This window comes from Passer montanus, unplaced genomic scaffold (genome assembly GCF_014805655.1).
Source record: "Passer montanus isolate IOZ18808 unplaced genomic scaffold, ASM1480565v1 scaffold101, whole genome shotgun sequence".
In the NCBI taxonomy this organism is placed as follows: Eukaryota; Metazoa; Chordata; class Aves; order Passeriformes; family Passeridae; genus Passer; species Passer montanus.
Genome location: NW_024356616.1, coordinates 903,930 through 931,426, shown reverse-complemented (window position 1 = coordinate 931,426; position 27,497 = coordinate 903,930). Strand labels below are relative to the sequence as shown.

The window sequence follows — 27,497 nt, the reverse complement described above, 5'->3', positions numbered from 1 at the left end:
CTTTCCTTGGTCCCTGTTCCCTGCCTCTCATCCCTATCCCCTGTCCCTATTCCCTGCCCCTGGTCCCTTCCCTTGGTCCCTGTCCTTGGTCCCTGCCCCTGTTCCCTGTCCCTGTTCCCTGACCCTGTTCCCTGTCTGTTCCCTGCCCCCTCCCTGTGACCCCTGCCCTCGGCAGTGGCCCGGGTGGGGGTGATGGTGGCCCCGAGCTGGATGCAGGGCACTGGGGTGCAGGGAAGCACCCGGCCCCGTGCCAGGCATGAACAAACACTCCAGCATGGGGTGATTGCAGCAGAAAGCACGCGGTGCTGATTTAATGTTTGTTTTCCAGTCCCTCTGTGACACTTTAGCCTCTGTGGTGATTGAGAAACTCCAGCACCGCTGGAGAAGCAACGGGCAACCCCCGAGTAAGAGTTTGGTTTCTGTAGAGATGAGCCCAGCGATAAACAGAGACAGACTTTCTAATTTGGGGGTTGTGATGTGGGTGGATGCTGCAAGTGGATGCTGCAAGATGAACCAGTTGCCAGGATCTGCTATCCCAGCTCTCAGCATGGCACAGCAGGGACGGGTGAGGAAAACAGAAGGGTCAGGAGTGCTCAGCTCCCCCGTTCTGCAGCTGGAGCCCCTGCAGAGCCTGCAGCAGCCGGTGCTGACACAGCTCCTGCCCGTGTCACACCGTCCCCACTGGGATCATCCAGACTGTGACGCGCTCTGGTCCTGCGTGGAGGAGGCAGAGGCAGCAGGTAGGGATGGGTTACAGCAGAGCTTCCTGCAGGCTGAGGTGTGGGACGTGTTCCTGACCCCTGATCCCAGCTCAGCTTTGGGGGAAACACACAAATCCCACCCAGGGGTGCTGGAGTGTCACGGGCAGCCACGCTGTCCCACGGAGCTGCGGGATCCCCACGCCCTGCCATGCTAACCTGCCATGCTAACCTGCCATTCCAGCCCACTTCTCCGTGTTCTCTCGTGGGCTTTCCTCCAGGGATTTACATAACCCTCCGCCAAGGAGGCAGGACAAGCAATACTGCTCAGGAATATCCTACCTGGATGGTGCAGCTGATGGGGGAAGGGGTGGCTTCACAGGGCAGCACTCCCTGAGTACTGTGAATTATGAATCTCCCAGCACTTGCCAGGCTGGAAGCATGGAACAGCTTGGCCTGGCTGCTCCCTGCATGACACAAAACAAAGCAGCAGCAGAGCCTTTCCCTGTCCCAGGACATCCAGCTCACTGGCCACGTGTGGTCATGGACACGTCCAAAGGACAAGCAATACTGCTCAGGAATATCCTACCTGGATGGTGCAGCTGATGGGGGAAGGGGTGGCTTCACAGGGCAGCACTCCCTGAGTACTGTGAATTATGAATCTCCCAGCACTTGCCAGGCTGGAAGCATGGAACAGCTTGGCCTGGCTGCTCCCTGCATGACACAAAACAAAGCAGCAGCAGAGCCTTTCCCTGTCCCAGGACATCCAGCTGACCACGTGTGGTCATGGACACGTCCAGCGAGCTCCAAAGGTCAGTCCTGAGCCCACAGCCTGTCTGGGAATGTGGGATCTGCTGGCTGCCTCCAGGGCCTGGGCTGGCTGGCAGCACACAGGGCATGGCCAGGGCACTCCCAGCCCCAGGCATCTGAAATCCCTTCCTGACCCTCTTCCACACTGGCTCTAGAGCCACAGCTGGAGGCTCCTGGAGAATGTGCACTGCCTGGGAGGGGCACCCTGGCACCCCAAAACAGCCTTCTCAGATGTTCTATTCATTGGTACAGCCAGGCTGGAGCTTTGGTCTGAGTTAAAAAACCTTCCCCACAGCTTCTCTTGAAAGAAAAAGAGACTTTGAGACATCTCAATTACAAAATAACATTTAAAACTGGTCAGGGTTTATTAGGTGCCACACAGAGCAGTGAGGTGCTGTGCAGGTGCTAACCAGGAGGCTGGAACAGGCCGAGCTGTTCCCTCCCCGTGGTGCTGCACAGTGGGACACAGAACTCACAGGATGGAGAGGGACATGAAACAGGAGATTCTGACCCGAGTGACCTGGAAATCATTTCCAAGCATCCTGCCTTGACTTGTACTTCTCCTTTCCAGTGGCAGAAGGGGATTTCCAGTCTGCTGCCATGCCCACAGGGACACCCCACACTGGCTGTGCCACACAGGAGGAACAGCAGGATGTGACATGTGCCAGCACAGTCCCTCCCTCCAGCACTTCAGTGCTGCTCCTTGAGTGCACTAAACCCAAACAACCCCTATGAGGACACACGGGGCTCATGGCAAGGGAGCTGAAGCTGCAATTACAGGCAGTGAGGACAAGCCCAGAGTCTTGGTTGGTGGCTGCACATTGCAGCACATCTGACGAGTGTTTGAAGACTGGCTGTGGCTGTAGGAGGCACCCAGAGACTGGGCCTGGCCTGGGGAACTCTGTACACAACCCCACAGGGCTCCATCCTTGGCCCAGTTCCTTCAACATCTTCATTAAATACTTTTGCTGCTTCAAACCTCTCTCCATTTGTCCTTTGCTGAGCTGTTTGTCAGGGCTGGGCTTCTGAGCTGGCTTTTTGGTGGGTTTGATTTGATTTGTTAACTCAGGGCTTATTGCTATTCCATTGTCAATAGTGCGTAGCAGAAAGAGCTGAGATTGAAGAGAACTCTTTGGAACCTCAACACCAGGCTGTGTGTTGTGGCTCGTGTGCTTTCACAATCCCTTTCTTTCCAGTTTTTCCAGTATGGCCTGAATTCTGTGGACAGACTCTTTCCTGGCCTGCCGGACACTGTCCTGGCCCCCAGTCTCAATGGAATCCAGCTCCAGCAGCAGCTTGGTCAACATCTCCTCCAGCAGCCGGTAGGATTTATCTGTCTTTTTCCCTACAAATTCATCCACCTCTTCCTCCAGCCGTTCAGCCTCCCCCATGACGTGCAGGATCCTCTGGATCTCCGGCTGCAGGGCTGCAGGATGCGTGGCAGGCTGCTCAGCAGCTCTGAAGCCCAGCTCCTGGCTCCTGGCCACGGGCTTCCGTGGGCCGAGGTCGTAGAGCTGGGGCTGGGCACTGTACTGCACCCGGGGCTGGCACGGGGCAGGCTTGGCCACCCTGTGCTCGTTCAGTGGCCCCGAGTGCCGCTGGCTGCCATCAGAGTAGTAACTGTGCTGGCTGGGGCTTTGCTCAGGTCTGTCGTACACACAGTCCTGCAGGCAGAGGGAGAAAACATCTCTAAGTGCATTTCTCTCCAACCCACAGGTTTCTGCTCTCATCCTGCACCAACACTGGATAGGGCTGGGGATGCTGGGACAGGGACCTGTGCTCTGCTCCCCACGTTAGAAAGCAACAACCCAGCAAGGGGCACCTGCCCAGAGGAGGAGGCTGAGCCCCCATCAGGGCTGCTACTGCTTGGGCACCGAAAACGTGGAGTCAACTCCTCATCCAACCAGGAGAAAGCCTGTCTGACCCATTTCAAGACCCACCCAGGACATCCTGTCCTTCACAAGAATCCCAGCCACGGGTTGGAGTCTTCTGTGTGCAAACAGGACCTCACCTGTCCCTGTGCCTCCCAGGAGGGAGGGTGGGAAGGAGTCCCACTGCCGGTCCAGGACGGGTGTGAATCCGACATGTAGAGGCTGCTGTGCCCCGAGGCAGGCCAGGCGTAGCGAGGCTGCACCCCAAAACCAGAGTGGGGGCCCCACGAGTCCTCCAGGGCTCGGGGCTGCGGCACCGGGCCCTGCCCCGTGACCCCTGAGCTGCTGTCTCCGTATTGGTACTGCGGCACCGGCATTGCTGGGGTCTGCAAGGACAGGAACAGGCGTTACAGGGGGTCCCTGCACCCTCACACAGCCCTGGCACAGGCGTTACAGGGGGTCACTGCCAGCCCTGCACCCTCACACAGCCCTGGGACAGGCGTTACAGGGGGTCACTGCCAGCCCTGTCCCCTCACACAGCCCTGGGAGCTGGACAGAACAGCCACAACTCAGCTTTGCCACCCAATTCCCACCCTTCTGACCCAAAAGCTCCAGCTCTCCAGAGAACGCCGTGACCACCCGTTTTGCCAAGACTAAAACCAGCCAGGACAAGGCGCTCAAGAGCCGCGGCCACCCCCCAGCCCCACCAGACCAGCCCCACCCTGGCACAGCCCCGTGCCAGCCACCCTTACCTGCGGCGGGGAGTAGGCGGGGACCTGCTGCCTGCGGAGGGCCGAGCCCTCGGGGGGGCACTCCGGGGACACGTAGCTCCAGGCGGGGGCGGGCGACGGGGGCCGGTAGAGGCCGGCGGGCTCCGGGGGGTAGGGGCTGCGCGGGGGCCCCGAGCAGTAGAAGCCCCGTGCCTGCGGCAGGCTGGCGTAGTGCGGGTACGGGGGGCTGTAGGCTCCGTTGGCATAGGGGGAATCCATGGCCTGGGGACAAGGGAAGAGCACAGGGATGGTGATGGGACAGGGATGCGGGCACAGGAACAAGGTCTGGCCCTTCCTGCAGCATTTAGCCAGCAGGTTCTTTTGCCCTCCAGCTGATCTGCCTCGGTTTTAGACTTTTCTGGTCTAATCTGGCTGAGCTCAGGGGGAGGTGTGCAGCCCCTCACACTGAGCAGCTCCTGGAGGATTCAATGCCAGCACTGCATCACCAACAGGAGGATGGAAAACTCCCCAGGAAAGTTCTCACTGCTCATTCTCAAACAGAGAAGCTCTGCTAGGCAGTGTTCAGCTCCTGGAGCTGCAGCTCATGTGGGTCTCTGTATGAAGGTCTGCACACCCAGGGCACATCTGAGGATTTACCTGGATCCATCCCATAACTGACGTGTAGGGAAGGTGAGTTTCCACCTGATGGCAGAGGGGTGCTGAAGGACAGGGTTTCAGGAGCTCGGGGAATGACTCCCTGCACCTTCGGGCGAAGCAGAGCTCCACCCTGAGCTGCTGCCCGGAGCGCAGGCTGGGCAACCTGTGCGCCGGGATTTATGGAAGGGCCGGAGCAGCCGGACAGCCCGGAGGAAAAACCAAAGCGAAGCGAACCGAACCGAGGCTGGAGAGCAGAGCCTGCTCCGGCACGGCAAACACGGAATTTACACGGCAGCCCGAAACCCAGCTGCCATCAACCCCTCAGGTAACGGACCCGGCAATGCCAGCCGTGCCACCGGACCCGGTAACGCCAGCCCCGGGGCCGGACCCGGCAATGCCCAGCCCCGGTACCAGACCCGGTAATGCCCAGCCGTGGTACCGGACCCGGTAACGCCAGCCCCAGGGCCGGACCCGGTAATGCCCAGCCCCGGTACCGGACCCGGCAATGCCCAGCCCCGACACCGGACCCGGTAACGCCAGCCCCGGGGCCAGACCCGGCAATGCCCAGCCGTGGTACCGGACCCGGCAATGCCCAGCCCCGGGGCCCTCCCGCTCCGCACAGCTCCGGGGTTCCCGGGATCTCCGCACAGGCGCCCCAGAAACGTCCCCGTGAAGCGGCTCCGCCGGCAGCGCCTCCCCGCGCTCCCCTCCGCCCCGTTACACGCCCGGAGGGGCCGCGAGCAGAGCCACGAGAACCGGCGGGGCTGGGAGGCTCCGGGCTGGGCCGGCCGGGGACCGCCCTGCGGGCCGTTACCGGGGCAGGGCCGGGCTGAGCGCTGCCCGCCCGCCCCGGGGGCCGTGCCCTTCCCGAGGGCCGTGCCCTCCCCGGGGCCGTGTCCGATCCCGTGTCCGATCCCGTGTCCGGTCCCGTGCCCGCCCCTCGCCCCCGTTACCTGCGCGGCCGCCGCGGGCGGGCCCAGCCCGGCCGTGCGGGGCTCCATGGCCGCCGCCAAAGCCACGCCCCCGCTCTCCCCGTGCCCAATCGGCGGCCGCTCCCCTCTCGCTCCGGCCAATCGGCGGCGGCCCCGCGCGCACGGCCGGCGCGGCTTAAAAGGGCAGCGGCGGGTGGGCCCCGCCCGCCGCGGGCGGTTCCGGGGCGGCGGCGGCACCGGCGCATGGCGGCGCTTCCGCTGCGGGCGCGGCGGCACCATGAACTACATGCCCGGCACGGCCAGCCTGATCCAGGACATCGACAGTGAGTGTCCCGGCGCGGCCCGCCCCGTCCCCTCCGTGGGGCCCGGGCTCCCGCTCCCCCGGGTCGTGCCCCGCGCCCGGTCCCCTCTCCCCGTAGCGAGCCGCCCCCCGTGCGCCGCGGAGCCGCGGGGGCCGTGCCCGACGCCCCGCTCTCGTTTCCCGCAGAGAAGCACCTGGTGCTGCTGCGGGACGGCCGGACGCTCATCGGGTACCTGCGCAGCATCGACCAGTTCGGTACGGCCGGGATGGGGATGGGGAGGAGGAGGATGATGAAGAGGAGGAGGATGATGAAGAGGAGGAGGGAGCCGTGCTGCCTTTGCAGTGTGGTTGTGCTGGGGTTGGAACCTCGGTGTCCTGTGCCCCCTGTGCGGGGGTTTCTCCCCCCGGGCGCGCCCCGTCCCGCGGTGCATCCAGCGCTGGGGCTCCGGCAGAAGGAGCCGGGTGATGTCCATGCTCCGTCCTTGCTGGAGTTTGCAGCACCAGCATCGCCATCATCATCATCTGTGCTGCGGTGGGCTGGGGGCTCGCTGGGTGGGGAGAGTGTCGGTGGCTTCGGTGACCCGGCTCCGGGCAGCCGCCGAGTGCCGGGGCAGAGCCGGTGCTGCCCCGGTGGGCGGGGGACGCGGCTCAGCCACAGTTCGCGGTGGAACGTCGCTGTTTCTCTCTGTCTCGTTGCTGCAGCGAACTTGGTGTTGCACCAGACTGTGGAGCGCATCCACGTGGGCAAGAAGTATGGGGACATCCCTCGGGGCATCTTCGTGGTGAGGGGCGAGAATGTGGTGCTGCTGGGGGAAATTGTAAGTGCTCAGCTCCCGCTGCAGTCTGGGCCCGGGCTGGGGGGGGCTGTGGTTTGTCTGTCTGCTGTGAAATGTGGTTGCTGTTGTGTTGGGCTGGGATTGGAGCTGCCTCCAGGGCTGAGCCATCACAGAAGGGCCAGCCTGCAGGGCAGGGCTGCCTCCCTCTGCCACAGCCCTTCTGGGATGACACAAGGAGGAAGAACAACGCAGAGGGAGCTGTGGGGAAGCTCCAGCTTGGGTGGCACTGCTGGAGGGTGGCACTGCTGCCTGCCTGTTTCCTCTCTGCTGACTGCCCCAGCGGGCACCATCTGGGATGAGTCAGGAGCTGAGCTCTGTTTGCTTTGGGGTCCCCAGGAGCCCCTTCCCAGGGCTGTGCTGGGGATCCCTGCCCACGTCCCCACCCCTCAGAGCACTTCGGTTTCCTGCCAGCCCCACCAGCTGGGACTCATGGAAGGCGGGAGGGCTCAGATGATGGTGCTGCGCAGAGCTGAAGGCTCCTTTCTCCTGCAGGACCTGGAGAAGGAGAGCGACACGCCTCTGCAGCAGGTGTCCATCGAGGAGATCCTGGAGGAGCAGCGGGTGGAGCAGCAGGCCAAGCAGGAGTCGGAGAAGCTGAAGGTGCAGGCGCTGAAGGAGCGGGGCCTCTCGGTGCCGCGGGCCGACACGCTGGATGAGTACTGAGGGGCTGCCCCTTTCCTGCAGGGAGCCAGGGCTGCTCCAGGACCCGCCTGGGCAGGCACAGACTGCCTCACAAAGGCAGCTTTCATTTTCAGATTGTCTTTTCCGTGGTGCTGGTAACTGTACACAAATCATGCCTTTAGTCTCCTCGTGGAGAAGGAGATGAGGAGGGCCCAGCGCACTGGGAGCGCAAGCATTTGTGTTTGGGAGGCAAATCACTGCTCCTCGGGTTTGTTTGCTTTTTCCTCCTCACATGACTCTGGGTGAGAGTTTTCCTTGACATGTAAATAAATCCTTGATCCTGACATCGATGGCTTTCCGCTATTCTGGTCCTGCCAGTTCCCCTCTCTGAGGACGAGCACCCCTCAGGCCAGCTCTTGTCCCCTCCATGTGCTCTGCAGGGACAGATGGCACCCCTGGTCCAGCCAGGGGCTGGGCTCACTCTGGAGAACGCTGGAGCCTGTGGCAAGATCCTGCTCTGAGATACAGATACCCTGTACCCCAACACAGACCACTGTACCCCCCAGCCAGGCTGTGCCACTCCCCTGCAGCTGAGCCTGCTAATCACCAGCTGAACCCACTAATTACCTGCTGGTGAAGAGCTGCTGCAGCTGGGGCACGGCAGAGCTGGAGCTCCAGCCCCTCCTGGCCCCTGGAGCTGCTGCAGCTGTGCCAGGCTGGAGAGTGCTTTGCCCTGCTGTGTCCCGGCCCTTCCGTGGGGAGGAGAGTCCTTGGCCTCGGGGCTGGCTTTGGGCAGCTGCCAGGCCCCAGGAGCCTGCTGGGTGTGGGCAAACCTCGGCAGGGACAATCCCTGCGGGACTGGGGCTGCTGCCCTGGGCAGTGGGGGGGGCTTTGGGTGAAGGGTCCGTGCTGGGGGGACACAGGATGAGCCCAGCTCTGCTTGCTGGGGCTGAGCACAGCTGTCCTGACACAGCTGTTGTGGCCAGTGCTGGCCCAGGGACCACTCGCTTTGGGGGGAAACATTCCTGCCCCACTGGGCTTGAGTGGGTGTTGTGGGTTTGGGGGTAGCAAAGGTTTAAACAAGGAGATGCTATTTCTTGTTTTAATTAATAAAAAGCATTTATGGAGCTGGCTCCTGTGGCTGGAAAGTCTCTGGCAGGCACGGGTGGCTCTTTGGGGGTGAGGAGGGATCAGGGCAGTGATGCCCATGGTGGCTGAGGGAAGGCAAGAGCTGCCCAGCCCCAGTGCTGGGGTCCCAGCCCTGCAGCCCACAGCTTTGGGGGGCATAAGGAGCTGGTGGGGGTCAAGACATGGACCCACTCTTGCTGCTCTGGAGCCCATTATCTTATCAGGGTGTCGGGTGTGCCCTCTGTGGCACCAGGGGCTGTGGTTTGTCTGTGCTCTCCAAATAGCAATTCAGCCTTGGGGTGGGGGGACAGGGTCACCCTGACAGAGCTGCCCTGCTGCAGCCCCTGCTGTGGGAATGGGCTGGGAGAGGACAATGTTCCCAAAGGAGGCTCAGCTGGGCAGGGCTGGGGGCTCAGGGCAGCCTCAGGGTTCTTGGGTCCCTCAGCCTTCAGGCCCTGGTGAAGCTTCAGTGCCTATGGCTGGCATAATTTTGGTTTTTGTACATTTTGTACTTCAAGCCCTGTTAAGTGAATGCAAGTGGAGCTGTGTGGTGACTTTGTGCAGGACCCTCAGGGGGCTGTGGGGGCTGGGGTGTCCCAGTTAACCAGATCCCCCTGAGGGTTCTGTATGCCTTTTTGGGGTCTGTGTCCTGCTGTGGGGCCTGGTCACCTGCAGCATTTCCTCACGTGCTGTGGCTGTGCCTGTGTCCCCTCCTGAGGGCATGGCTGGGGTCATGCCCCTCCAGCCTGGAGCCAGAGGGGCGGCTCTGCGTGCCTTGTTTTGGTTCTTCTCACAAACAACTGCGTGTCCTTGTGCCGAGGCCTCGTGCCGGGAGCGGCGGCTCCATCTGGGATAACAGCCCTGGATCGCTCAGAGCCAGGGGCTCCCGGCCCCTGGGGCTGTGTGCCCTCACTCCCAGGGCAGGGGCACTGCAAGGGCTGGGGCACAGCAAAATATTGGGGTGTTTCTGGTGTCCCCGAGCACCCAGGCCTGTCAGCGTGTGCTTGGCCAGAGCTCTGGGCTGGGCACTCCTGGCTGAGACTCGGGGGTTCCAAACCCTCCCCACGAGTGCAGGGAGGTGGGAGCAGGTGGGGGAAGCCCAGAGGTGGGGAGAGCTGTGGCATGACCCGGGAATCACACTTGTGGGAGCACGGCTGCAGAGAGGAGGGCCCAGCAGAGCTTTTGGAAAGGGACGGTGCAGCTCCTGGTGCCTCCAGCACCTCCCTGTAACCCCACGGTGCTGACCTGAGCCTGAGGTGTTTCTGGCACACAGTGGTGAACGCAGCCCTGCAATGGTGAGGAACATCCTGGGGAGCAGCAGGAGCGTTCTGGAAGGCAGGTGGGACTCAAATCATCTCAGAAAAGCTGGGGACAGGCGGGGGGTGACAAAGGGCTCCCCGGGCTGGGCTGCTGGCGCAGTGAGGGGGTGACCTGCCCCTGGGCCAAGCTGTTGAAATGGGGGAGCAAGGCCAGGCTCCCTGCAGGAGGGTGCAGGGGCTGACGTCAAAGGAAGCAGCTGTAATTCACAGGTTCCTGGGAGTGCTGGTCTCCAGGCCGTAACTCATCCCAGAAATGTCATTTCAGCCTTGAGCGTTATCGCTGCTCCGCCGTGTCCCACTGCTGGGGCAGATAACAGGGCCTGGGGAGTTGGGGGCTGCTTGGGGCTGCCCCTCACTTCAGCCCCAATTTCTGCAGCTCAATTTATTTAATATTCAGCGTTCTGTGGGCTGTCCTGGTTCTTGTGCACAGTGTGTGCACAGAGGCTCAGCCTGGCTCATTATTCCACAATATGAGATGGCGTTGTCCATCGTTATCCCTCATTATCCATTGTTACCCACCAAAGACTGGACTCGATGACTTGTAGGACTTTTGCAGCATTAATGATTGGACTGTGCTGATCTGTTATCTGTCATCGTCCACGTCATGGGCCCCAGCCCCGTGTGCTATGCTCTGTCCCTGCAAGGATGGCTGCGAAGCAGGGCAGGAGCAGCTCGGGGCTCTGCCGGCCGGGCAGCCCCGGCTCCCCTCACGGCCCCGGGGCTGTGCCCGCCGTGCCCCCGGCCCGGGCAGCCCCGGCTCCCCTCACGGCCCCGGCCCCGTGCGCCGCGCGGGGAGCGGGGCCGGCCTTGGCCCGCGGGGCCCGGCCCGCAGTGACGGCTCTTATCTCGCGGCTGACGGGGCAGAATCCTTCAGCCCCGCGTACTTAAGGCCGTGCACGGCGGGGCCGGGGCAGAGCAGCGCTCGGAGCGGACGGACGGGCACCGAGGCCACCACCACAGCCACTGTCACAGCCACCGCCACTGCCCGGCCACCGCCGCTGCCACAGCCACTGCCACTGCCCACGCTCCAGCCCCTCAGGGAGATGCTGCCAGCCACGTCCAAGCTCTGCGCTGCCATCTCCTACCGCCACCTGCGCAACATGACCGGTGAGTCCGGCTGCAGGCCGGGGCAGCTCCTGTCCGGCTCTCTGGGACAGGACAAGGCCAAGGCAGTCCCTGTCCGGCTGTCCGGGACAGGACAAGGCTGGGGCAGCTCCTGTCCGGCTCTCTGGGACAGGACAAGGTCAAGGCAGTCCCTGTCCGGCTGTCCGGGACAGGACAAGGCTGGGGCAGCTCCTGTCCGGCTCTCTGGGACGTGATGAGGTCGGGGCAGTCCCTGTCCGGCTGTCCAGGGCAGGACAAGGTCCATCTGTCTGGGACAGGGCAAGGCCAAGGCAGTCCCTGTCCGGCAGCCTAGGGTTCGGGGATTCTCTCTCTGCTGTCACAGGCAGAGTCAGAGTTTCTGACAAAAGTTTATTAGAGAAGCTGCTGTTGAGTCACAGGCTCTAGAAAGGGCTCTCTTTCTTCCTAAACTCCTCAGAGTGGTGGCTGGGGCCTCGGCGATGCTCTCCCCGCTCCGTAGCATGGTGGGTTCTCTGATTTACTGTCCCTGAAACCCTGAGACCTGTCACTGGGGCCTGAGGGCTGGCTCATGTCCCTGTGACCAGCTCTGGGTCACACTCCCTCTGGCTGTGAGGGTTTTGTACCTCTGTGCTCCATTTCCATGCTCTTTCCTGGGCACCTGCACAACACTCAAGTGTTTTTACTGCTGTGTGGCTCAGAGCTGGAGCCAAGCTCAGGATTGCTTGGGACAGCCTACCCCATGGCAACCAGCTGCTCCCTGTGACTGTAGGGACACCGAGATGGTGACAAGCAAGGACTTTTCCGTGTTGTGTGTTTAAATGGGGGAAAAGCCCATGGTAAGGGCCATGTGGTGCTGGTGGGTGACACGCTCTCTCCCCAGGTCTGAGGAGACAAGCTGCTGTGGCCATCAGCCAGGAGCTGAGCAGGCTGGCCAGCCGCAGCCCAGGACCCAGCACCTGGATCCACCAGGTGCGCAGGAGGAGCTCCTTGCTCAGTAAGTGACACCCGAGGGGTCTGTTCCTTCCTGCTGGGGGGACACCCTCACAGGCTGAGGGAAAACCTGCTTGAGAGAGGTGCTTCTGCTGAACCAAAGGCAGAGTTGGAACTGGGTGTAATCCCCATCCCCTGGGCACAGAGAAGGGTATTTGGTGTGGGTAAAGCTCATCTGGCACATTACACTGCTCTTGCTCAGCCCTGCCTCTGTCTGCAGGCTCAAGGCTGGAGGAGAAACCCTTCAGCGAGATGGAAATGTCTTACATCAAGCAAGGAGAGGAGGCCCTGCAGAAATCCCTCAGAATCCTGGAGGACCAGGACGACTGGAAGACAGAGACAGTGGCGGTGGGTGCCGTGCCCTGGGGTGCTGCCTTGCAGCCCTCCCCCTGCGAGCAGCTCTGGAGGTAACCCTGCCATCCCCTCCGCAGGGCAACGGGGACAAAGTGCTGAGCAAGGTGCTGCCAGACGTGGGGAAGGTGTTCCGGCTGGAGGTGGTGGTGGACCAGCCCCTGGACAGGGTGTACGGGGAGCTGGTGGACAACATGGAGCAGATGGGAGACTGGAACCCCAACGTCAAAGAAGTCAGGGTAGGAGACGTGTCAGAGCTGTCCCAGCCAGCCTGTGTTCTGTCCATTTCCTGCTGCAGATGTAGAGGAGGTTTTGCAGTATCTGTGTGGCTGCTGCAGCAGAGGCGAGTCTGGAGCAGCTGCTGTGTGACTAATTCTGCAGGAAAGGCACTTTCCTGCAAGGAGCTGCCAGTTCTGCTGGAAATTTGGGCTGATCTGGGGAAGAAATAGCCCCAAGGCACAAAGAATCAGAGAGGCAGTAAGGGAATAGCTTTTCCCTCAGGAATCGAAAACAGTTCTTATCTGGGGGCGAGCAAGTATTTGGAATTATTGTCACTGTCAACTCTATGTCAGACCCTGTATCTGAACACCTGCTAACCAAAGGCAGCTTTTAGCTGTGCTTGCAGTAAACACTTCAAATGAAAGTTTTTAATTCCGAACTGCAGATTCTGGAGAAGATTGGGAAGGACACGGTGATCACCCACGAGAAGGCGGCCGCGACCCCCGGGAACATCGTGGGGCCACGGGACTTCGTGAGCGTGCGGTGCTCCAGGAGACGTGGCTCCACCTGTGTCCTGGCTGGGATGTCCACCACCTACGGGGCCATGCCCGAGCAGGAGGGCTTCATAAGGTACCCCCTGCTCAGCCCTTTATGCCTGTGCAGGGAGGGGATTCCCTCAGGGCACTGAGGTTTCTGGGTTTCTGTGGGCGGCAGGAGCTGCTGCAGAAAGCCCAAAGTGCATTTTTAAGGCAGAAAAGTCCAAGTTTGGGTCTGACCTGGGCCTCTCCCCCAACCAGGGCTGAGAATGGTCCCACCTGCATGGTCCTGCGCCCTCTGCCTGGCAGCCCCTCCCAGACCAGGCTCACCTGGCTGCTCAGCATCGACCTCAAGGTACCTGGGCCTGGAGGAGCTGGGGGGAGCTGGGGACTCTGGGGGGGGCTGGTTCTGCTCACAGGCTGTGTCTGCTCCTCCCCAGGGCTGGCTGCCCAAGACCATCATCAACCAGGTCCTGTCCCAGACACAGGTGGACTTTGCCAAACACCTGCGGCAGCGCCTGGCCCAGCCGGTGCCTGCAGCCTGCTGACCACGGCCTGCTGACCACAGCCTGCTGACCACGGCCTGCTGACCACAACCTGCTGACCACAGCCTGCTGACCACCTGTGCAGGGCTCCCTTCCAGGGCCAAGTATGGAATCTTGTCACTTTAATCAGCCAAGGCCTTTAATAGCTGATTCCACTAATTAATATATAGTTCTAATCAGTTTATTTATTGAAGATTATTGTGTAAGTGCAGGACTAAAAATTTAATTCCTGCAGTTGCTTAACTGAGCACGTGCTGGACCAGTCAGCCAACTCCACCCTCCCTAATTACTTTCAGTGAATAAATAAACGTTTAATTAGTGCTGTCTACAATTAAAGGTCTGGGCTAATTAGTTATTAGGGAGACAGCTGACTGGGAAGTACATCCTCAGTGAGGCAAACACAAGCCTGACTGAACTCAAATTTTACTTTCCCAAAGCTGAAACACAGCACTTACTTAACAATTTTGTTTCCTTTCCCCTTCAAAGCAGCTCTAATTTATTTTTTCCTGTACCAACACATAAAAAATGTCAAATTATTTATTCAGCCAAAGCTCTGCAATGATGATCATTAGCAGGAGGCCCATATAACTCCTGTGCACAGAGATCTTCAGCTCAAAAGATCTCCAAATGTAGCTACTTTGAGTTTCAATGTCACTTGTAACAATTTACAAGACAAAAACAAGAATAAAAAGAAGAGTTAAAGCCTTTATTTTTAAACTGGTTTCCAGTCTGTGGGGAAAAAAAATACAGTTTGGACAGAAGCCCAAATTTCAGTCTTACATGCAGCCGTGTTGTTCCAACAGAGCCATCCTGGCTGGGAGCTGTTGGTCACCATCAGCCAAACACTCCTGAGCACAGGGGTCACTGCAGCCACACCTGGCAGGTCCAGCTACACCCCGAGCTGCCACAGCCCAGAAGGTTCTTCAACACCCCCTTCTCCAGCAAGGGACACTCTAATGGGACTGAGGGCTCCCAGAGAGGCCCCACACTAGCACAGAACACCCCAGAACTGCCCCCTGGGGCAGTGGGGAGCTGTGAACACACACACAACACCTGCCAGCCAGGGCTGCATCCACCTCAGCCTCCTGGGTCCTTGGCTGATCACTGAGAGGGAGATGGATGCTCCTCCACGCTGCTGGGGTTTATGGCTCCCAGGGTGGGCTCCTCCTGCCATCCACCTCTGTCTCCACGTGGTACAGGACATCAGCCAGCGTGTGCTCCACCACGGCCCCCCAGCCCATGTCACTCATCTGCAGAGGGAAGCACACTTAGCTCCACTCCTGCACAAGGAGGGAGCACACAGCCCACAGCTGTTTCCCTCCTCAAAACAGTAGTGGCAGGGGGGAAATTCCCCTTCAACAATTCAGCCCCCTTACTGACAAATGAGGCCAACACAGGCAACAATCTGTCAAGAGGAACAAGGTAACAGCACCTGGATATCTGTCCTTATATGTATTTTAAACACAGTCCTTTTGGCTACACTGCCCAGGTACTGAGAATGAAGGACAGGTACAGGTGTGGCATGAATCACACCAAAACATCTCTGATTTAAACAATGAGGCTCTCAAATGGGGGGAGAAGCTTCAGTTGTACTTACAGGATGGTAAGTGATGTCTCTCGGTGGATACTTGAAATATGGTCCAAAGTTTATGGAAACCTGTGGAAGATACATTTTCATTAAATGTAAAAATCCAGGAAAATCTCTTTAGTCTTCTGTCCTCATCCCTTCCTACTCCTGAGCCTCCCCACACCCTGTACAAGCCCACAGGAACAAACATTGCTGATGTTACTTCAGCAATTTGATAATCTTGTTACACCTGTGAACAGCAAGATTGTTCCAGAGTCACTAAAATGGTTCCCATCTTTTCACCTGGCACACTCCCTGAGTGCCCACACCCAGTGCATGAAAACACTTTGGGTGTGAAACTGATGCATTTAGGGATTCCCTTTCAAAGACCCCTCACTTACCGTGCAGCCTTTGTACAGAGAGATAGCAGGAAAATAAACCCCCTCAAAGATGTCCTTAAAGGCAACTCCTTGGCTGACACCATTCTTGAAGAATATGATCTGAAAAATGAAGGGTTTTCCCACTGATGGTGGCTGTCAGGACACAGCAACCCTGACAAGATTAATCCCTGCTCCCTTTCACTCAGGCCAGGCACGTGCTGAAATGACAGCAACAACTCACCTGGCTTCCAGGGGCTTGCTTTAGGCTCTTCTCTGCTTTGTCCACAAAATCCTTCTCTTCAAAGTACAAGTAGCTTTTGAATTTGATCAAAGCCTGAAACAGCAGCAAACAATGTCAGGAACCAGCCTGAAACCTGTTACCTGTCACCTGCCCTGCTCAGGGCCAGGCGTGCCTGGTGTCAGAGTACCTGTGAGGAGTGATTCCCACAGCTCAGACATTTCAGAGCCAGGAGGGGAAGGTGCAAGGAGATGTGGGCAATCCCATCCAGGAGTATTTTGCTTTCTTGAGATCAACACTTTGGGCCTCTCCCCACGAACCACAGAGGTACCGAGAGGCAGGATGGGAAGGATGCAGGGAAAGGGGCACGAGTGAGGCCATTTTCCAGTTTTCCACCTGCCAATCCAACAGTGAACTTGCACCTCACCTTGTCTTTGTAGGTGTCAGGCAGGGATTTGGCCGTCTCAGTATCCTCTGGAAGGTTGATGTAAAACCCCAGGACATCACCCTGTCCGTAGCCAGAGGAATAGTGTTTCCCTATGGACTGGTGAAACTTGGTTCCCTTTTTGCTGCGCCAGGAGTAACTGAACTTGTCGTATCCCAGAGGGGCCTGGAGGTTCCCTGTGGAAACAAACGCTTCATGGTGAGCACAGGGAGTGCAGCAGGAGCACCTGCTGAGAAATGCTTTGTGAAATTATTTACCCAAGGGCTGTGACCAGCCTAATCTGGCAGCTGTGTCTGGAGGCATCTCGTCCATGGAGATTTCGAAGTACCAGGCTCCCTTCCGCACGCCGTGCGAGGCCCTCACCATGGAATAGCCCTTCTCCCCAACAACAGTCAGCCTGTCGTCAGAGATCTTCAGCTGGGGAGCTGCAGGGGAGCACACGAGCATGCACTTGTGATTTTTAACGTGGTGATGCCAAAAGCAAGTGAACACACAGAGGTGGATTTAAGCTCTGCACCTGTGAGAGCAGGGGCAGATGAAACAGCTCTGACTGGCCTCTGGAAGGAAACCCAACCTGCACAGACTAACAGGCTCTGTACCTCGGTCATGCAGCGCCAGGAGGACTCGCTCATACAGGCAGGCTCTGTACAGGTCCCCAGGAATTGGTTTTCCTGCCCAGCAGTCCAGCTCCAGCTTTTCAGGGTCGGGTGCGTGCGGGTCAGGCTCGGCCAGGATGTAGCGATACCCGTCCTTGTTGAAGGGGTGCTCCAGAGGGTACCCGTGGGGGGGCAGGCGCTGAGCAGCAAACAGCGGGTCACTGAAACACACAAACCCCACGCTGGCATCTCCAGGTGCTGTCACTTGTCACCCCAGGACAACCCTAGCAGAGCTGTCCCTGTGCTCGATGCTGCACACTCGTGTCTGTGTGAAATGAGCGGTCACCCACTGCAAATCACTTATAGCCTGTGACCCATCAGTCATCCATGACATCATCAGTGACATCACAGGGCTCTGGAGTGACCCCCAGACACCCACCCAGGGCAGAGACAGCTGGGAGGCAGCTCAGGGCATCACAAGTGCCATTGTCCCTGACTGGTACCCATCCCTGTGCCATTTCTGTGTCCATCTCCACACCCATCCCTGTGCCCTGCCCACCCCTGTGCCATCCCCATGTCCATCTCCACATCCATCCCTGTGCCTTTCCTGTGTCCATCTCCACACCCATCCCTGCACCCATCCCTGTGCCATCCCCATGCCCATCCCTATGCCATTGCCATGTCTATCTCCACAGTCATCCCCGTGCCATCCCTGTGTCCATCTCCACATCCATCCCTGTGCCATCCCCATGCCATTCCCATGTCTATATTCACACTCATCCCTGTGCCATCCCCATGTCCACCTGCACATCCATCCCTGTGCCATCCCTGTGTCCATCTCCACACCCATCCCTGTGCCCTGCCCATCCCTGTGCCATCCCCATGTCCATCTGCACACCCATCCCTGTGCCATCCCCATGCCCATCCCTGTGCCATCCCCGTGCCCATCCCTGCCCCTCCATGGCACCTCTGCTCTCACCTCCGTGTTTTCTTGGCCGTGCCCGTGGTGCCCCCGTCCTGCTGCTTGCGCTTGGCCCCTCGGCCCTTCCCGCTGCCCCCGGCAGCCATTCCCCCTGGACACACAAACCAGGCTGGCTCAGGAGCTGCCGCTCGCCCGCGCCCGCCCGCCCGGGACCCCCAGGGAGAGAGGGCACAGCAGCCACACCAAACCAGCTCGTGGGCTCGGGTGCCTTTGGCCACAGTTACTGTGAACCAGACTTCACTGCCAACGAGCACAGCAAAGCCCACAACTTTCATGTGGCTCCTGGTCAGCTTTTGAGGTGTCTGAATTTGGAGCAGAAGCTAAAGGAGACTGAGCAGAGAAAGAAGCTCAGTCTGAGCTTTTCAGTGAGAATTAAGAATCTTTTCTGTCATCAGAAGATTTATAGGCAGCAGGACTGGGATCCACTTCAGAGGCAGAAACCCACCCTACAGCACAATCACCAGCCAGGTGACCCTGTGCTGGAGGAACACTGACACCAACCAGCAACAAGCACTCAATGTTCCATTTCCATCTACAAAATAAAATACACCTGAGTGGAGGAAAAATGAAAAGCAAGAGGTGTTTCTCTTCAGTACTACTGAAATCAGTTCTATGATTGAGCAGCAAATCAGTCTGAACTCAGCACTCAGTAATAAAACTGAGGGTAGGAAAAGATACGTGTCAAACTTAATCAAACTAATATCAGCATGTTTTAATAAATTAAATCATACATGCATTTTATCATCCTGCTATTTCCAAAGATATCACTGCTGATTTATAAGGAACACCATGGGAATTTCATGTACTGTAGATAAACACCTGCACAAACCACATTCCTGTGGTAACTAAAAATCCAGTCAGCTCTTCCATTACCAGCATTCCCTTACAGGGTAAGGGATCCAAACCATCCAGGGAATGCCATATTCTGCACAAACATGACCTGATCCAGCTGCACTCCCTGATTTCAGTGCAGACAAACATTCAGGTTCTCCAGTTTGTCAGCAATTACTTGCCCAAAAAAACAATTACTTGTCCAACAAACCATTGCACTGTAAATTTCAGATCAATTGTTTAAGCATTAAAACTACAACATCAGGTCAACTGACACAGAAAAAATAAACATAAGTGTAAAATAAATAAACAAAACCTTTAAACCAGTCAAGTAGGGCAGAATATGGCAATTAAAAGCTTCTAACTACTAAGATTAAAGACTGGAATTGCTGGTTTGTATTGAAGTCCAACTGCAATCACATCAGGACACGCTTTCATTTTTGATTGACTTTGGCTTCTAAGAGAATCGAGCAAGAAAAGCTTTGCAAACAGCAATACTTAAGTTTTAGAAGCTGAAAGGTAAATATTCACCTCCCAGAGAGGCTCCACCTGCAAGAACAGAAGTGGCACCACATGTTTGTCAGTCTCCCAGAAATGAAATCAAAAACAACCAGTGCATGACATGGAAACAACACACCTGAGATATCTCTACCGGCCTTAAAAAGACCCAAATACCTCCTGTCTGTACTACTGGGATGTATTTAATACAGACTATTAATATATAAACCAATTAACAGTTCATTTACTGCAGCAATGCTGCCCTGAGTACCTTCAGCAAGATGGGAAACAGGAAATCTGAATAACTCAAGGAGATAATTTAAAACCATTCTAGGAGCAAAGTGACAAGCTCAGCCTCCAGCAAGAATTTGATTTATCTGGTCACAGCAAAGAAAGGGCTGAACCTTCCCAAGACACAAAGTTAATCTTTCTATAAAAAGGCACAGTGAGACTGTTGTGAGCACAAGCACAAGCTCAGTTCACAGGACAGTTTAACTGCACAGATACCCAGAGGACTGGGAAATGCAGCTCATTCCCTAATCCCAAACCCCTCTGAGTAAAGAACTTGCCATTCAAGCTTCCACTGGTGGACACGGCGCTGTTCTGTTTCTGGTTGTCATAAGCTGGACCAATATTGGCAAGATCCTGCAGGAGATCAAACACTCTGCTGTACACACGTGGTCAAAGGGAACACTGAGCCTCAGCAGGGCACTGCAGGTGCTGGCACAGCTCGGGCTCACAGCAGAGACTGAGCAGAAAGGACCCCCACCCCCCTCTCAGCTCCCCACCTTCCTCCTGTCTCCCATCACATACCTGGTCTAGAAGCCCAAATTTGGGGTAATCTTCCTCTGGGTCTTTACTGCCTGGGTCTGGATGCTCTTTCACCAGGAACACGTCTCTTTCTTTACACTAAAACAAAGGAATTTTAGTTACACAGGGTAAGATGATACCAAATTCATGAACAAGTGTTTAAATTCCAGTAGTTTCTATTAATATGTATTAGGTACATCAGCATCTTCACCCTGCAGCTCCCAAGCCCAGCCCTCAGCACACACAGATGTCAAAAACCCAAAGCTGTGGGAATTCTTCCAGGGATTTACCCTCAATCCTTACCATGGTTTTGACAATATTATTGGGCCAAGTCATTTTCCCAGGCCTCTGCCGTGTTGTCATGCACTCCCAGTATTTGTCAATAAAGGGGATAATATCCTGCAGGAACAGACAGCATTTGTGTGAGCTCCTGCTCTTGCTGACAGCAGCAGTGCTGTGAGCCCAGGGTCCCAGAGAGCCAGACCTTGTCCTTGGAGAACATGGTTTTGGGGTGCTCGTCCTGTGTCCTGGACTGCCACGTCAGGTTGGCCAGAGCACTAAGGCACATCTCCTTCAGATCTGGGAAACAAAACACCCCAGGCCTGCAATTACACTTGGGGGTAAGATCAGACACAGTGGGCACCCTGAGAAACTGCCAAACCTCCCAAATTATCTCCTCACTCAGCCCCCCTGAACCAGCCCCAACACCTTCATAAATCAGCAGCAAAACATTTTTAGAAGAAGCCACATGTGGTTGTAAATATGGGATTTTGGCTCATTTTATGAAAGTCTCAGCAGAGCCCTCCCACTGATTCAGACAAAGCCAGCCCTGCAGGATGAAGGTGCACAGAACATCTCCCAGGGAGCTGTTTCCAAACTCACTTGCTTGCTTCCTCAGGAAGTAGGTGTTGCCACTGTGGTGGCACACGTTGCAGTGGAAGCTGTAGTTGGTCATGAAGGGCAGGCACGACCTAGGGAAAGGCAGCTTTGTCAGGGCTGGGTACAGTGGGATTATTGTATAAAGTTAAAGAATCCCAAAGTGAGTGCAGCCTGTGCCCAGTGCCCACCTTGTCCCCAGCCCAGAGCACTGAGTGCCACCTCCAGTGGCTCCCTGGGCACCTCCCCTTGTCCTGTCCCTGGAGCAGAGCCTCACCCCTCTGGCTGTCCCCTCCTGGCAGGAGCTGTGCAGAGCCACAAAACCCCCCCTGAGCCTCCGTTCCTCCAGGCTGAGCCCCTTCCCAGCTCCCTCAGCCTCTCCTGGAGCTCCAGCCCCTTCCCAGCTCCATTCCCTTCCCTGGGCACTCTCCAGCCCCTCAATGTTCTTCCTGGAGTGAAAGAAAATTATTTATTCTTTACTACACTGGGTTAAGAAACTAATTATTCCAGCTTAAAACCCAAGTATTCCTTCCCTCCCTAACACCACAGACACCTTACAGGCTCAGCAGCATTTCACGGGGGTGCCTTTATCATGGACAAAGCTTTATTTACACAACAGCAGTTGTGTAAATACCAGTTCCCAAGCGTTCAAGGCCACGGGCAGCTCCTCGGGAACTCAAGACTCCGAACACCCCCCTCTAAAGCCCCGTGCCGGCCCTGCCAGCCCCATCACCTACGTGGTGTCGATGCCGAAGGTGTCAGCTGTGAACCACTTGGTGCAGATGCCGCACTGCAGCTCGATCTCGCCCAGCTGCCGCGCGTTCTCCTCGTCCCCCGAGCCCCCCTGGGCATCCATGGCTTCGGCGCCGTCCCCGGCGGGGTCCTGGAGGCGGAGCAGAGGCAGGAATGCAGCAGGGGCTGGGGCAGCATTCTGCCACCACGGGAATAAATCCTTTCCCCTAACCCACGGCGTGCCGCCAGCAGGCTGGAGCTGTTTTGTACACTCCGCTGGTCAGGATGAGCCGCACGGCCGGAGATTTAACTTCCAAAAAACCCTTTAAGGAAGCAGCGCTGGCGCTAAGGGACTGCACCAACCCCGCCGTGCCCACGGCACCTACCAGCGGCTCCTTCCCGTTGGCCGACTCGGTCTCCAGGGCCGCGCTGGCATCCACCACGGCGGCGTCGCCCCTGCCAGGGCACAGAGATCAGAGCGGAGCCGGGGCCTGGCGGGACCCCGGGCCCGCCCGGGGAGGGAGGGACTGAGGGAGGGCCGCGAGCCCCATCCGCGTTCCCATGGTAACGCGGCCCGGGGAGCGCGGGGGTGCCGCGGGCCCGCCCAATGAGGGACATACCCGGTCTCGGCGTCGGTGTTGGGCGGCTCTGGCGGGGCCGGGGGCTCCGGGGCCGGGGGCGGCTCCGGGGGGGGCTCGGCGCCCTCAGCCGCCGCCGCCGCCGCCATGTTCGCGCCGCTGCCGCGAGAAGCGCGGAGATCTCGCGAGACTGGGCGCGCGGGGGGGGGGCCCCGCCGCGGCCGCGCGCGCCCCCTGCCTGCGGCCGCCGGGAGAGGCGTGACGTCACCCTGCACCGCCGTGACGTCACTCTTCACAGCCGTGACGTCACTCTGCTGGGCTGCCAGCAGCGGCACGAACCGGGAGCGGGTCCCGGTGCCCCGTGGGAGGCCCGAGCGCCTTTCCCCCCGGGAAGAATAAGTGTCGCCTCTCTGGGCAGGGGGGGACCCCCGTGGTAACCCCGCCCCGGAGATTGGGGGGTCAGGGGAGCGCCCGGTGCTGCTCCCCTCGCCAAGGAGCGGGGCAGGGTGGCTGGGCTGGGCTTGGATGTGCAGGGGACACTCGCCACCAGCAGTCCCGGGCTCTGGGGACAGCAGCGGCCTCACACAGCGCGGGGGTGGGCGCCCCCAACCCCCAGGAACAGAGACAGAGCGACAGAGGGACAGAGCGACAGAGGGGGTGGTGGGGACGAGCCCAGGAGGGACGGGGAGAAAGAGAAGAAGTGGAGGAATGCAGGGATGAGGCAGCGATGGATGGATGGCTGGCTGGTTGGATGGATGGGATGATGGATAAGGCTGGAGGCAGCGGGGGAAGGATGGGGAAAAGGAAAATCGGAGAAAGAGCAGGGCGGGGAACGAGGGCAATGGAAACGGGGAGGGATGGCCGGGAGGTGGAGGGGAGGGAGGACAGAGATAGGGACGGAGGGATGGGAAGAGGGACGGGGAGAAGAGGGGAGGGGGCTGTCGGGGAGGGGGGTGCCGGGGCGGCGCTCGGGGCCGCTGTACAAATAGGGCGGCTGCGGGTGGCCCGGGCAGACATGCGGGTCCCGCTGCGCTCCGTGCCCGCGCTGGCGCTCTGCGCCCTCGCCCTGCTCCGCCTGGGCTGCGCTCCGAGCCGGGCACTCACCTGGGCACCCACCGGAGCGTCCCCCCGGGCGCTCACCTGGGCACCCACCGGAGCGTCCCCCCGGGCGCTCACCTGGGCACCGGCCCGCGCCCCGCCGCGCTGTCCCCCGCTGATGCTGCAGCTGCTCCGCGCCCCTCCCGCCCCGCTCCGCGCCGCCGCCGCCGCCGCTCTCAGCCTCTCCCCGCACGGTGAGTGGCGCCGCGGGCATCCCCGTCCCGGGACCGGCACTGTCCCCGAGCATCCCTGTCTTTGTGCCCGCGTTATTCCCAGCACCGGCACCGTTCCCGGGCATCCCTGTCCCGGGACTGCCGCTGTCCCCGAGCCTCCCTGTCCTGGGAGCAGCGCCATGCCCGGGACCGGCACTGTCCCCATGCACCCCTGCCCAGGGATCCCCTCTCTCCATCCCTGCCCTGCCGGAGGCTCTGGCTGGCTCTCAGCTGACCCAGCCGCTTTCTCCCGAGCCTCAGGCTCCCCGGCGGGGCTGGCTCCCGGCATCATGGGGTGCACCGTCCCCCCCAGCCCTGGCACCCCTGGCACCGCTCCCCTCACCGTGCCCTCGCCTTCCAGGCTCCCTGCAGAACGGCTCCCGCTGGGCGCTCTCCTTCGACATGTCCTCGCTGTCCAGCAGCCAGGAGGTGAGCCTGGCTCAGCTCCGCGTCCGCCTGCCCGGCCTCTCCCGCTCCCGCAACGTCTCCCTGGACATCTACCACAGCCAGCGCCGCAGGTGCCGGCCGCACGGGGCCTGCGCCCACCAGCTCTTCCTGGGCACCGTGGCTGGCATTCCCTCCGCCGCCCAGGCTTCTTGGAAAGTGTTTGAGGTCACCAACCTGCTGCGGGCCTGGCTGCACCAAGCGGCGCTGGGCGCGCACCCCGCGGGTGCGGGGCAGTGGGAGCTGAGCGCTGCCCCCACCACGCCGGGACACGGCGCCCACGGGGACCCAGCCCTGCCCCAGGACGTGGCCGACAGCGTCCTGCTGCTCGTCTTCTCCAAGGACAAGTCTCCCGGGGAGCACAGCCTGATCAGGACGGCGGAGACCTCCAAGTACATCATGCGCGACAGCGGCGCGCAGGGCGCGGGGGCGCGGCGGCAGCGCAGGAACAGGAGGGACCGGCAGAGGATCAAAGCCGCGGCCGCCCCGAGGGAGCAGGGCCGCTCCCTGTGCCGCAGGGTGGACATGGTGGTGGATTTCGAGCAGACGGGCTGGGGCGGCTGGATCGTCTACCCCAAGAAGTACAACGCGTACCGCTGCGAGGGGCTGTGCCCCTCGCCCGTGGACGAGACCTTCAAGCCCACCAACCACGCCTACATCCAGGTAAGAGGGGCGCTGCCCCGGCCTCCCCCGCGCCCCCCAGCCCGGCAAGGAGGTGTTCTGCCCTTCTGTGTCTCCCTCTGCAGAGTTTGCTGCAGCTCTACAAGCCCAACCAGGTGCCGTGCCCCGCCTGCTCCCCGGTCAAGATGAGCCCCCTCTCCATGCTCTACTACGAGAGGGGCGAGGTCGTGGTCCGCCACCACGAGGACATGATCGTCGAGGAGTGTGGCTGCAACTGAGGCTGAGCTCTGCCCCGCCAGGAAGGTGCAAATCTGTGCCCAGAAGGACCCAGCAGCACAGGGCAGGGTGTCTCTGAAGCCCTGCGGGCTGGCACAGCCCTGGCTGGACCTGGGGAGGAGCGGGTGCCCGGCAGCCCTGCTGCACTGCACGGCCACAGAGCCTGGCTGGATCCAGGCTGCAGGTGGGAAAGGCCACCAGGCACCTCTCTGTGGCACCAGGGGCAGCTCTGGGGTGGTGGTGCCCCGTGCTGTGCTTCCCAAGGAGCTGGAGGGTGCTGTGTGTGGGACGGAGGCAGGGCTGGGGCAGGGCAGCTGCTCCCTGCCACCACACGGCTCAGGCAACGGGAATTCCCAGCCGTGGGAATCATCAAGGAGCCACGGGTTCTCAGGGCCCTGGCCATGCTGAGCACACACACCACGGGGATTTTCAATCTCTTCTGGAGTTCAGGCGCTTCTCCTAAAAATTCTGTTATATTTCTATTAAAACTGTCAGATTTCTATTGCAACTCAGACAAGTGAATGTGTTAGCCAATGTCCAGAGCCCCAGCTGGCAGATCCATGGGGGCAGCTGTCACAGAGGAGTAACCACAGCTCTGCTCAAACCTTTTCCCCCTCGTTGGATGGGCTGGTAGTGAAAAGGTCACAGCTGTACAACTCATCAATAAATTATATATATTAAAAATGTCCATTGGGTTCTGCTGATTTTTGCTGTTGATGGCACGAGGGTGTGAGTGTCCCCTTCTCTGTGTCCCATCTGCTGCACCCAGAGCTCCTCCCTGCCCTGGCTGCAGCCTGCTCCGTGAGCAGGTGGGTTCTGCCTGCTCCTGAAACACCAGAGCAAGGAGTCCCTCCAACCCTGCAAGAGATGCTGGAAAGCTCCAAAGCTCACACGAGATACGGAGGAAGCTGCTCCCACCCTGATGAGAGGTTCCTCAAGAGCAAGGGAGTCACCTGCAGGGGTGGCAGGGGAGGCTGGAGGGATTTTCCTCCTTTATTCACCCCTCGGAGATCAGGGAATGGCCGTGCCCTCTGAGAGCAGTGAATCCTAAGTGTGCAGCTCCTTTGGGTCGCCATGCGGAGGAGCTGGGGCTGGGGGCGATGCCGGGGTCCTGAATGGCCTGGGGTCACCGTGTCCCCCTGCATGGCAGCCCTGGGGTCACCGTGTCCCCCTGCATGGCAGCCCTGGTGTCACAGTGTCCTTCTGCATGGCAGCCCCGGTGTCACCGTGTCCTCCTGTATGGCAGCCCTGGGGTCACCGTGTCCCCCTGCATGGCAGCCCCGGTGTCACCATGTCCCCCCTCATGGCAGCCCTGGTGTCACTGTGTCCTTCATGGCAGCCCTGGGGTCACCGTGTCCTTCATGGCAGCCCTGGGGTCACCATGGTCCTTCTGTATGGCAGCCCTGGGGTCACCATGTCCCCCCACATGGCAGCTCCGGGGTCACTGTGTCCCCCTGCCTGGCAGCCCCGGTGTCACCATGTACCCCCACATGGCAGCCCCGGTGTCACCGTGTCCTTCATGGCAGCCCCGGTGTCACCGTGTCCCCCTGTATGGCAGCCCCGGTGTCACTGGGTCACCATGTCCCCCCACATGGCAGCTCCGGGGTAACTGTGTCCTTCTGCCTGGCAGCCCCGGTGTCACCGTGTCCCCCTTCATGACAGCCCTGGGGTCACCGTGTCCCCCTGTATGGCAGCCCTGGTGTCACCATGTCCCCCCGGGCAGGGGGACCAGCCCGGCTTTGGGGGAGCCGGGGACACGGGGGACACGACACACGCGTGGGGACCCGCCGGCCACCCCCAGGCAGCCGAGGGGGACGCGCGGGACCCCAGGCGAGCAGCGGGGCTGGCGGCGGGTGGCCCTGGGACAGCGGCCACCCCCACCCCGCCCCTCCTGGGAGCAGCGGCCCCGACTCCACATCCCAGCCCGGGCTGATTATCCGCAATCCACATCCCGGGCGGCGGATAAACAAAGCGTGTCTGCTGCTCCCCCGCCGCAGCGGGCCCTCCGCGGGGCCGCTTCCATATTCCTGCAGCTTTCACACTGCCACCATCCCGTCATTAGAGGGTCATTTGCAGGAGCTGTCAAGGCTGGGCCGGGGGCGCGGGGCTGACCCCCGGCAGGAGGCAAAGCAGGAACCTGCCCGTCTGTGCTCTGCGTGATGGAAAATTACAGTGTTTTGCCTCTTTCGCCGCAGTTTTGTTACTGAGACTCACGGAGGGTTCCAAAGCAGGAGGATTCACGCCCCAAACGACCCTCAGGGACCCCTGTCCCGCCGGGGCTGTATCTCTGCCATCAGTGTCCCTCTGCCAGGGGCTGTATCTCAACCATCTCTGCTCCCCTTCCCGGTGCTGTATCTGTCTCTGCCATCTCTGCCCCTTTCCCGGTGCTGTATTTTTGCCATCTCTGCCCCTCTCCTCGGTGCTGTATCTCTCTCTGACATCTCTGCCCCTTTCCCACTGCTGTTTCTGTCTCTGCCATCTCTGCCCCTCTCCCCGGTGCTGTATCTCAACCATCTCTGCCCTTTCCTGGTGCTGTATTTTTGCCATCTCTGCCCCCCTTTCCCGGTGCTGTATTTTTGCCACCTCTGCCCCTCTCCCCGGTGCTGTATCTCCCTCTGCCATCTCTGCCCCTCCGTCACGCCTGCCTGGAATCCAGCCGCGGGTTCAAAAGTTGTGGCGGGGCAGGGGGAGGCAGAGGCCGTTGGC

The 27,497-nt window shown here is 59.6% G+C and overlaps 6 protein-coding genes across 11 annotated transcripts; 4 read left to right on the top strand and 2 right to left on the bottom strand.

Annotated features, from left to right (window-relative positions):
- Nucleotides 1-57: 57 nt before the first annotated feature.
- On the top strand, nucleotides 58-2,273 carry LOC120505150. 3 transcript variants are annotated; one of them, XM_039715413.1, is made up of 4 exons: nucleotides 58-740; nucleotides 943-1,215; nucleotides 1,463-1,510; nucleotides 2,080-2,273. In XM_039715413.1, exons 1-4 carry the CDS (start codon nucleotides 314-316, stop codon nucleotides 2,241-2,243), a joined length of 912 nt encoding a protein of 303 aa, XP_039571347.1. In that variant the 5' UTR covers nucleotides 58-313; the 3' UTR covers nucleotides 2,244-2,273. The 3 variants fall into 3 exon arrangements, 2 of the variants coding, with proteins under 2 accessions (XP_039571347.1, XP_039571339.1); XM_039715405.1 differs by having other exon boundaries at nucleotides 59-740; nucleotides 943-1,047; nucleotides 1,295-1,510; XR_005628172.1 differs by lacking the exons at nucleotides 943-1,215; nucleotides 1,463-1,510 and having other exon boundaries at nucleotides 2,080-2,215.
- Nucleotides 1,850-5,995, bottom strand: BAG4 (BAG cochaperone 4). Its single transcript, XM_039715391.1, has 4 exons — nucleotides 5,700-5,995; nucleotides 4,132-4,371; nucleotides 3,520-3,765; nucleotides 1,850-3,172 (listed from the first exon to the last, which is right to left on the bottom strand). The coding sequence occupies exons 1-4, from the start codon at nucleotides 5,955-5,957 to the stop codon at nucleotides 2,684-2,686; spliced, it is 1,233 nt and encodes a 410-aa protein (XP_039571325.1). The 5' UTR covers nucleotides 5,958-5,995; the 3' UTR covers nucleotides 1,850-2,683.
- On the top strand, nucleotides 5,872-7,782 carry LSM1 (LSM1 homolog, mRNA degradation associated). Of its 3 annotated transcripts, none has more exons than XM_039715475.1 (5): nucleotides 5,872-6,001; nucleotides 6,166-6,234; nucleotides 6,682-6,797; nucleotides 7,308-7,415; nucleotides 7,571-7,780. In XM_039715475.1, the coding sequence occupies exons 1-5, from the start codon at nucleotides 5,956-5,958 to the stop codon at nucleotides 7,616-7,618; spliced, it is 387 nt and encodes a 128-aa protein (XP_039571409.1). In that variant the 5' UTR covers nucleotides 5,872-5,955; the 3' UTR covers nucleotides 7,619-7,780. The 3 variants fall into 3 exon arrangements, with proteins under 3 accessions (XP_039571409.1, XP_039571392.1, XP_039571402.1); XM_039715458.1 differs by having other exon boundaries at nucleotides 7,308-7,471; XM_039715468.1 differs by having other exon boundaries at nucleotides 7,308-7,782.
- A 3,018-nt stretch (nucleotides 7,783-10,800) lies between these two features.
- STAR (steroidogenic acute regulatory protein) lies at nucleotides 10,801-14,314 on the top strand. Its single transcript, XM_039716366.1, has 7 exons — nucleotides 10,801-10,990; nucleotides 11,847-11,960; nucleotides 12,177-12,304; nucleotides 12,388-12,546; nucleotides 12,972-13,156; nucleotides 13,324-13,417; nucleotides 13,503-14,314. Exons 1-7 carry the CDS (start codon nucleotides 10,927-10,929, stop codon nucleotides 13,608-13,610), a joined length of 852 nt encoding a protein of 283 aa, XP_039572300.1. The 5' UTR covers nucleotides 10,801-10,926; the 3' UTR covers nucleotides 13,611-14,314.
- ASH2L (ASH2 like, histone lysine methyltransferase complex subunit) lies at nucleotides 14,293-22,310 on the bottom strand. 2 transcript variants are annotated; one of them, XM_039716339.1, is made up of 17 exons: nucleotides 22,183-22,310; nucleotides 21,949-22,018; nucleotides 21,568-21,713; nucleotides 20,837-20,925; nucleotides 20,439-20,533; nucleotides 20,258-20,353; nucleotides 19,958-20,053; nucleotides 19,714-19,789; nucleotides 19,178-19,195; nucleotides 17,813-17,906; nucleotides 16,837-17,054; nucleotides 16,495-16,662; nucleotides 16,220-16,413; nucleotides 15,796-15,888; nucleotides 15,576-15,674; nucleotides 15,205-15,264; nucleotides 14,293-14,857 (listed from the first exon to the last, which is right to left on the bottom strand). In XM_039716339.1, the coding sequence occupies exons 1-17, from the start codon at nucleotides 22,287-22,289 to the stop codon at nucleotides 14,750-14,752; spliced, it is 1,827 nt and encodes a 608-aa protein (XP_039572273.1). In that variant the 5' UTR covers nucleotides 22,290-22,310; the 3' UTR covers nucleotides 14,293-14,749. The 2 variants fall into 2 exon arrangements, with proteins under 2 accessions (XP_039572273.1, XP_039572282.1); XM_039716348.1 differs by lacking the exon at nucleotides 19,178-19,195.
- Nucleotides 22,311-23,025: 715 nt separating this feature from the next.
- NODAL (nodal growth differentiation factor) lies at nucleotides 23,026-24,793 on the top strand. The gene is made up of 3 exons (XM_039716353.1): nucleotides 23,026-23,432; nucleotides 23,812-24,557; nucleotides 24,641-24,793. Exons 1-3 carry the CDS (start codon nucleotides 23,045-23,047, stop codon nucleotides 24,791-24,793), a joined length of 1,287 nt encoding a protein of 428 aa, XP_039572287.1. The 5' UTR covers nucleotides 23,026-23,044.
- Nucleotides 24,794-27,497: the final 2,704 nt, after the last annotated feature.

Bases quoted from the DNA above. Each gene is read 5' to 3' on its own strand.
- LOC120505150 (XM_039715413.1), top strand. From the start codon at position 314: ATGTTTGTTTTCCAGTCCCTCTGTGACACTTTAGCCTCTGTGGTGATT. The intron at 741-942 runs GTAGGGATGGGT...CTGCCATTCCAG, and splicing joins GGAGGAGGCAGAGGCAGCAG to CCCACTTCTCCGTGTTCTCT. The intron at 1,511-2,079 runs GTCAGTCCTGAG...TCTCCTTTCCAG, and splicing joins ACGTCCAGCGAGCTCCAAAG to TGGCAGAAGGGGATTTCCAG.
- LSM1 (XM_039715458.1), top strand. From the start codon at position 5,956: ATGAACTACATGCCCGGCACGGCCAGCCTGATCCAGGACATCGACA. The intron at 6,002-6,165 runs GTGAGTGTCCCG...CGTTTCCCGCAG, and splicing joins CCTGATCCAGGACATCGACA to AGAAGCACCTGGTGCTGCTG. The intron at 6,798-7,307 runs GTAAGTGCTCAG...TTTCTCCTGCAG, and splicing joins TGGTGCTGCTGGGGGAAATT to GACCTGGAGAAGGAGAGCGA.
- BAG4 (XM_039715391.1), bottom strand. From the start codon at position 5,957: ATGGTGCCGCCGCGCCCGCAGCGGAAGCGCCGCCATGCGCCGGTGCCG. The intron at 4,372-5,699 runs GTAACGGGGGCG...CCTTGTCCCCAG, and splicing joins CGCCCGCGGCGGCCGCGCAG to GCCATGGATTCCCCCTATGC. The intron at 3,173-3,519 runs GTGAGGTCCTGT...CTCTGCCTGCAG, and splicing joins CCTGGGAGGCACAGGGACAG to GACTGTGTGTACGACAGACC.
- STAR (XM_039716366.1), top strand. From the start codon at position 10,927: ATGCTGCCAGCCACGTCCAAGCTCTGCGCTGCCATCTCCTACCGCCAC. The intron at 11,961-12,176 runs GTAAGTGACACC...CTCTGTCTGCAG, and splicing joins CAGGAGGAGCTCCTTGCTCA to GCTCAAGGCTGGAGGAGAAA. The intron at 12,305-12,387 runs GTGGGTGCCGTG...TCCCCTCCGCAG, and splicing joins GGAAGACAGAGACAGTGGCG to GGCAACGGGGACAAAGTGCT.
- ASH2L (XM_039716339.1), bottom strand. From the start codon at position 22,289: ATGGCGGCGGCGGCGGCGGCTGAGGGCGCCGAGCCCCCCCCGGAGCCG. The intron at 15,889-16,219 runs GTGAGGTGCAAG...CTGCTGTTTCAG, and splicing joins CTGACACCTACAAAGACAAG to GCTTTGATCAAATTCAAAAG. The intron at 15,265-15,575 runs GTAAGTGAGGGG...TATCTTCCACAG, and splicing joins CTCTGTACAAAGGCTGCACG to GTTTCCATAAACTTTGGACC.
- NODAL (XM_039716353.1), top strand. From the start codon at position 23,045: ATGGGAAGAGGGACGGGGAGAAGAGGGGAGGGGGCTGTCGGGGAGGGG. The intron at 23,433-23,811 runs GTGAGTGGCGCC...CTCGCCTTCCAG, and splicing joins TCTCAGCCTCTCCCCGCACG to GCTCCCTGCAGAACGGCTCC. The intron at 24,558-24,640 runs GTAAGAGGGGCG...CTCCCTCTGCAG, and splicing joins CCAACCACGCCTACATCCAG to AGTTTGCTGCAGCTCTACAA.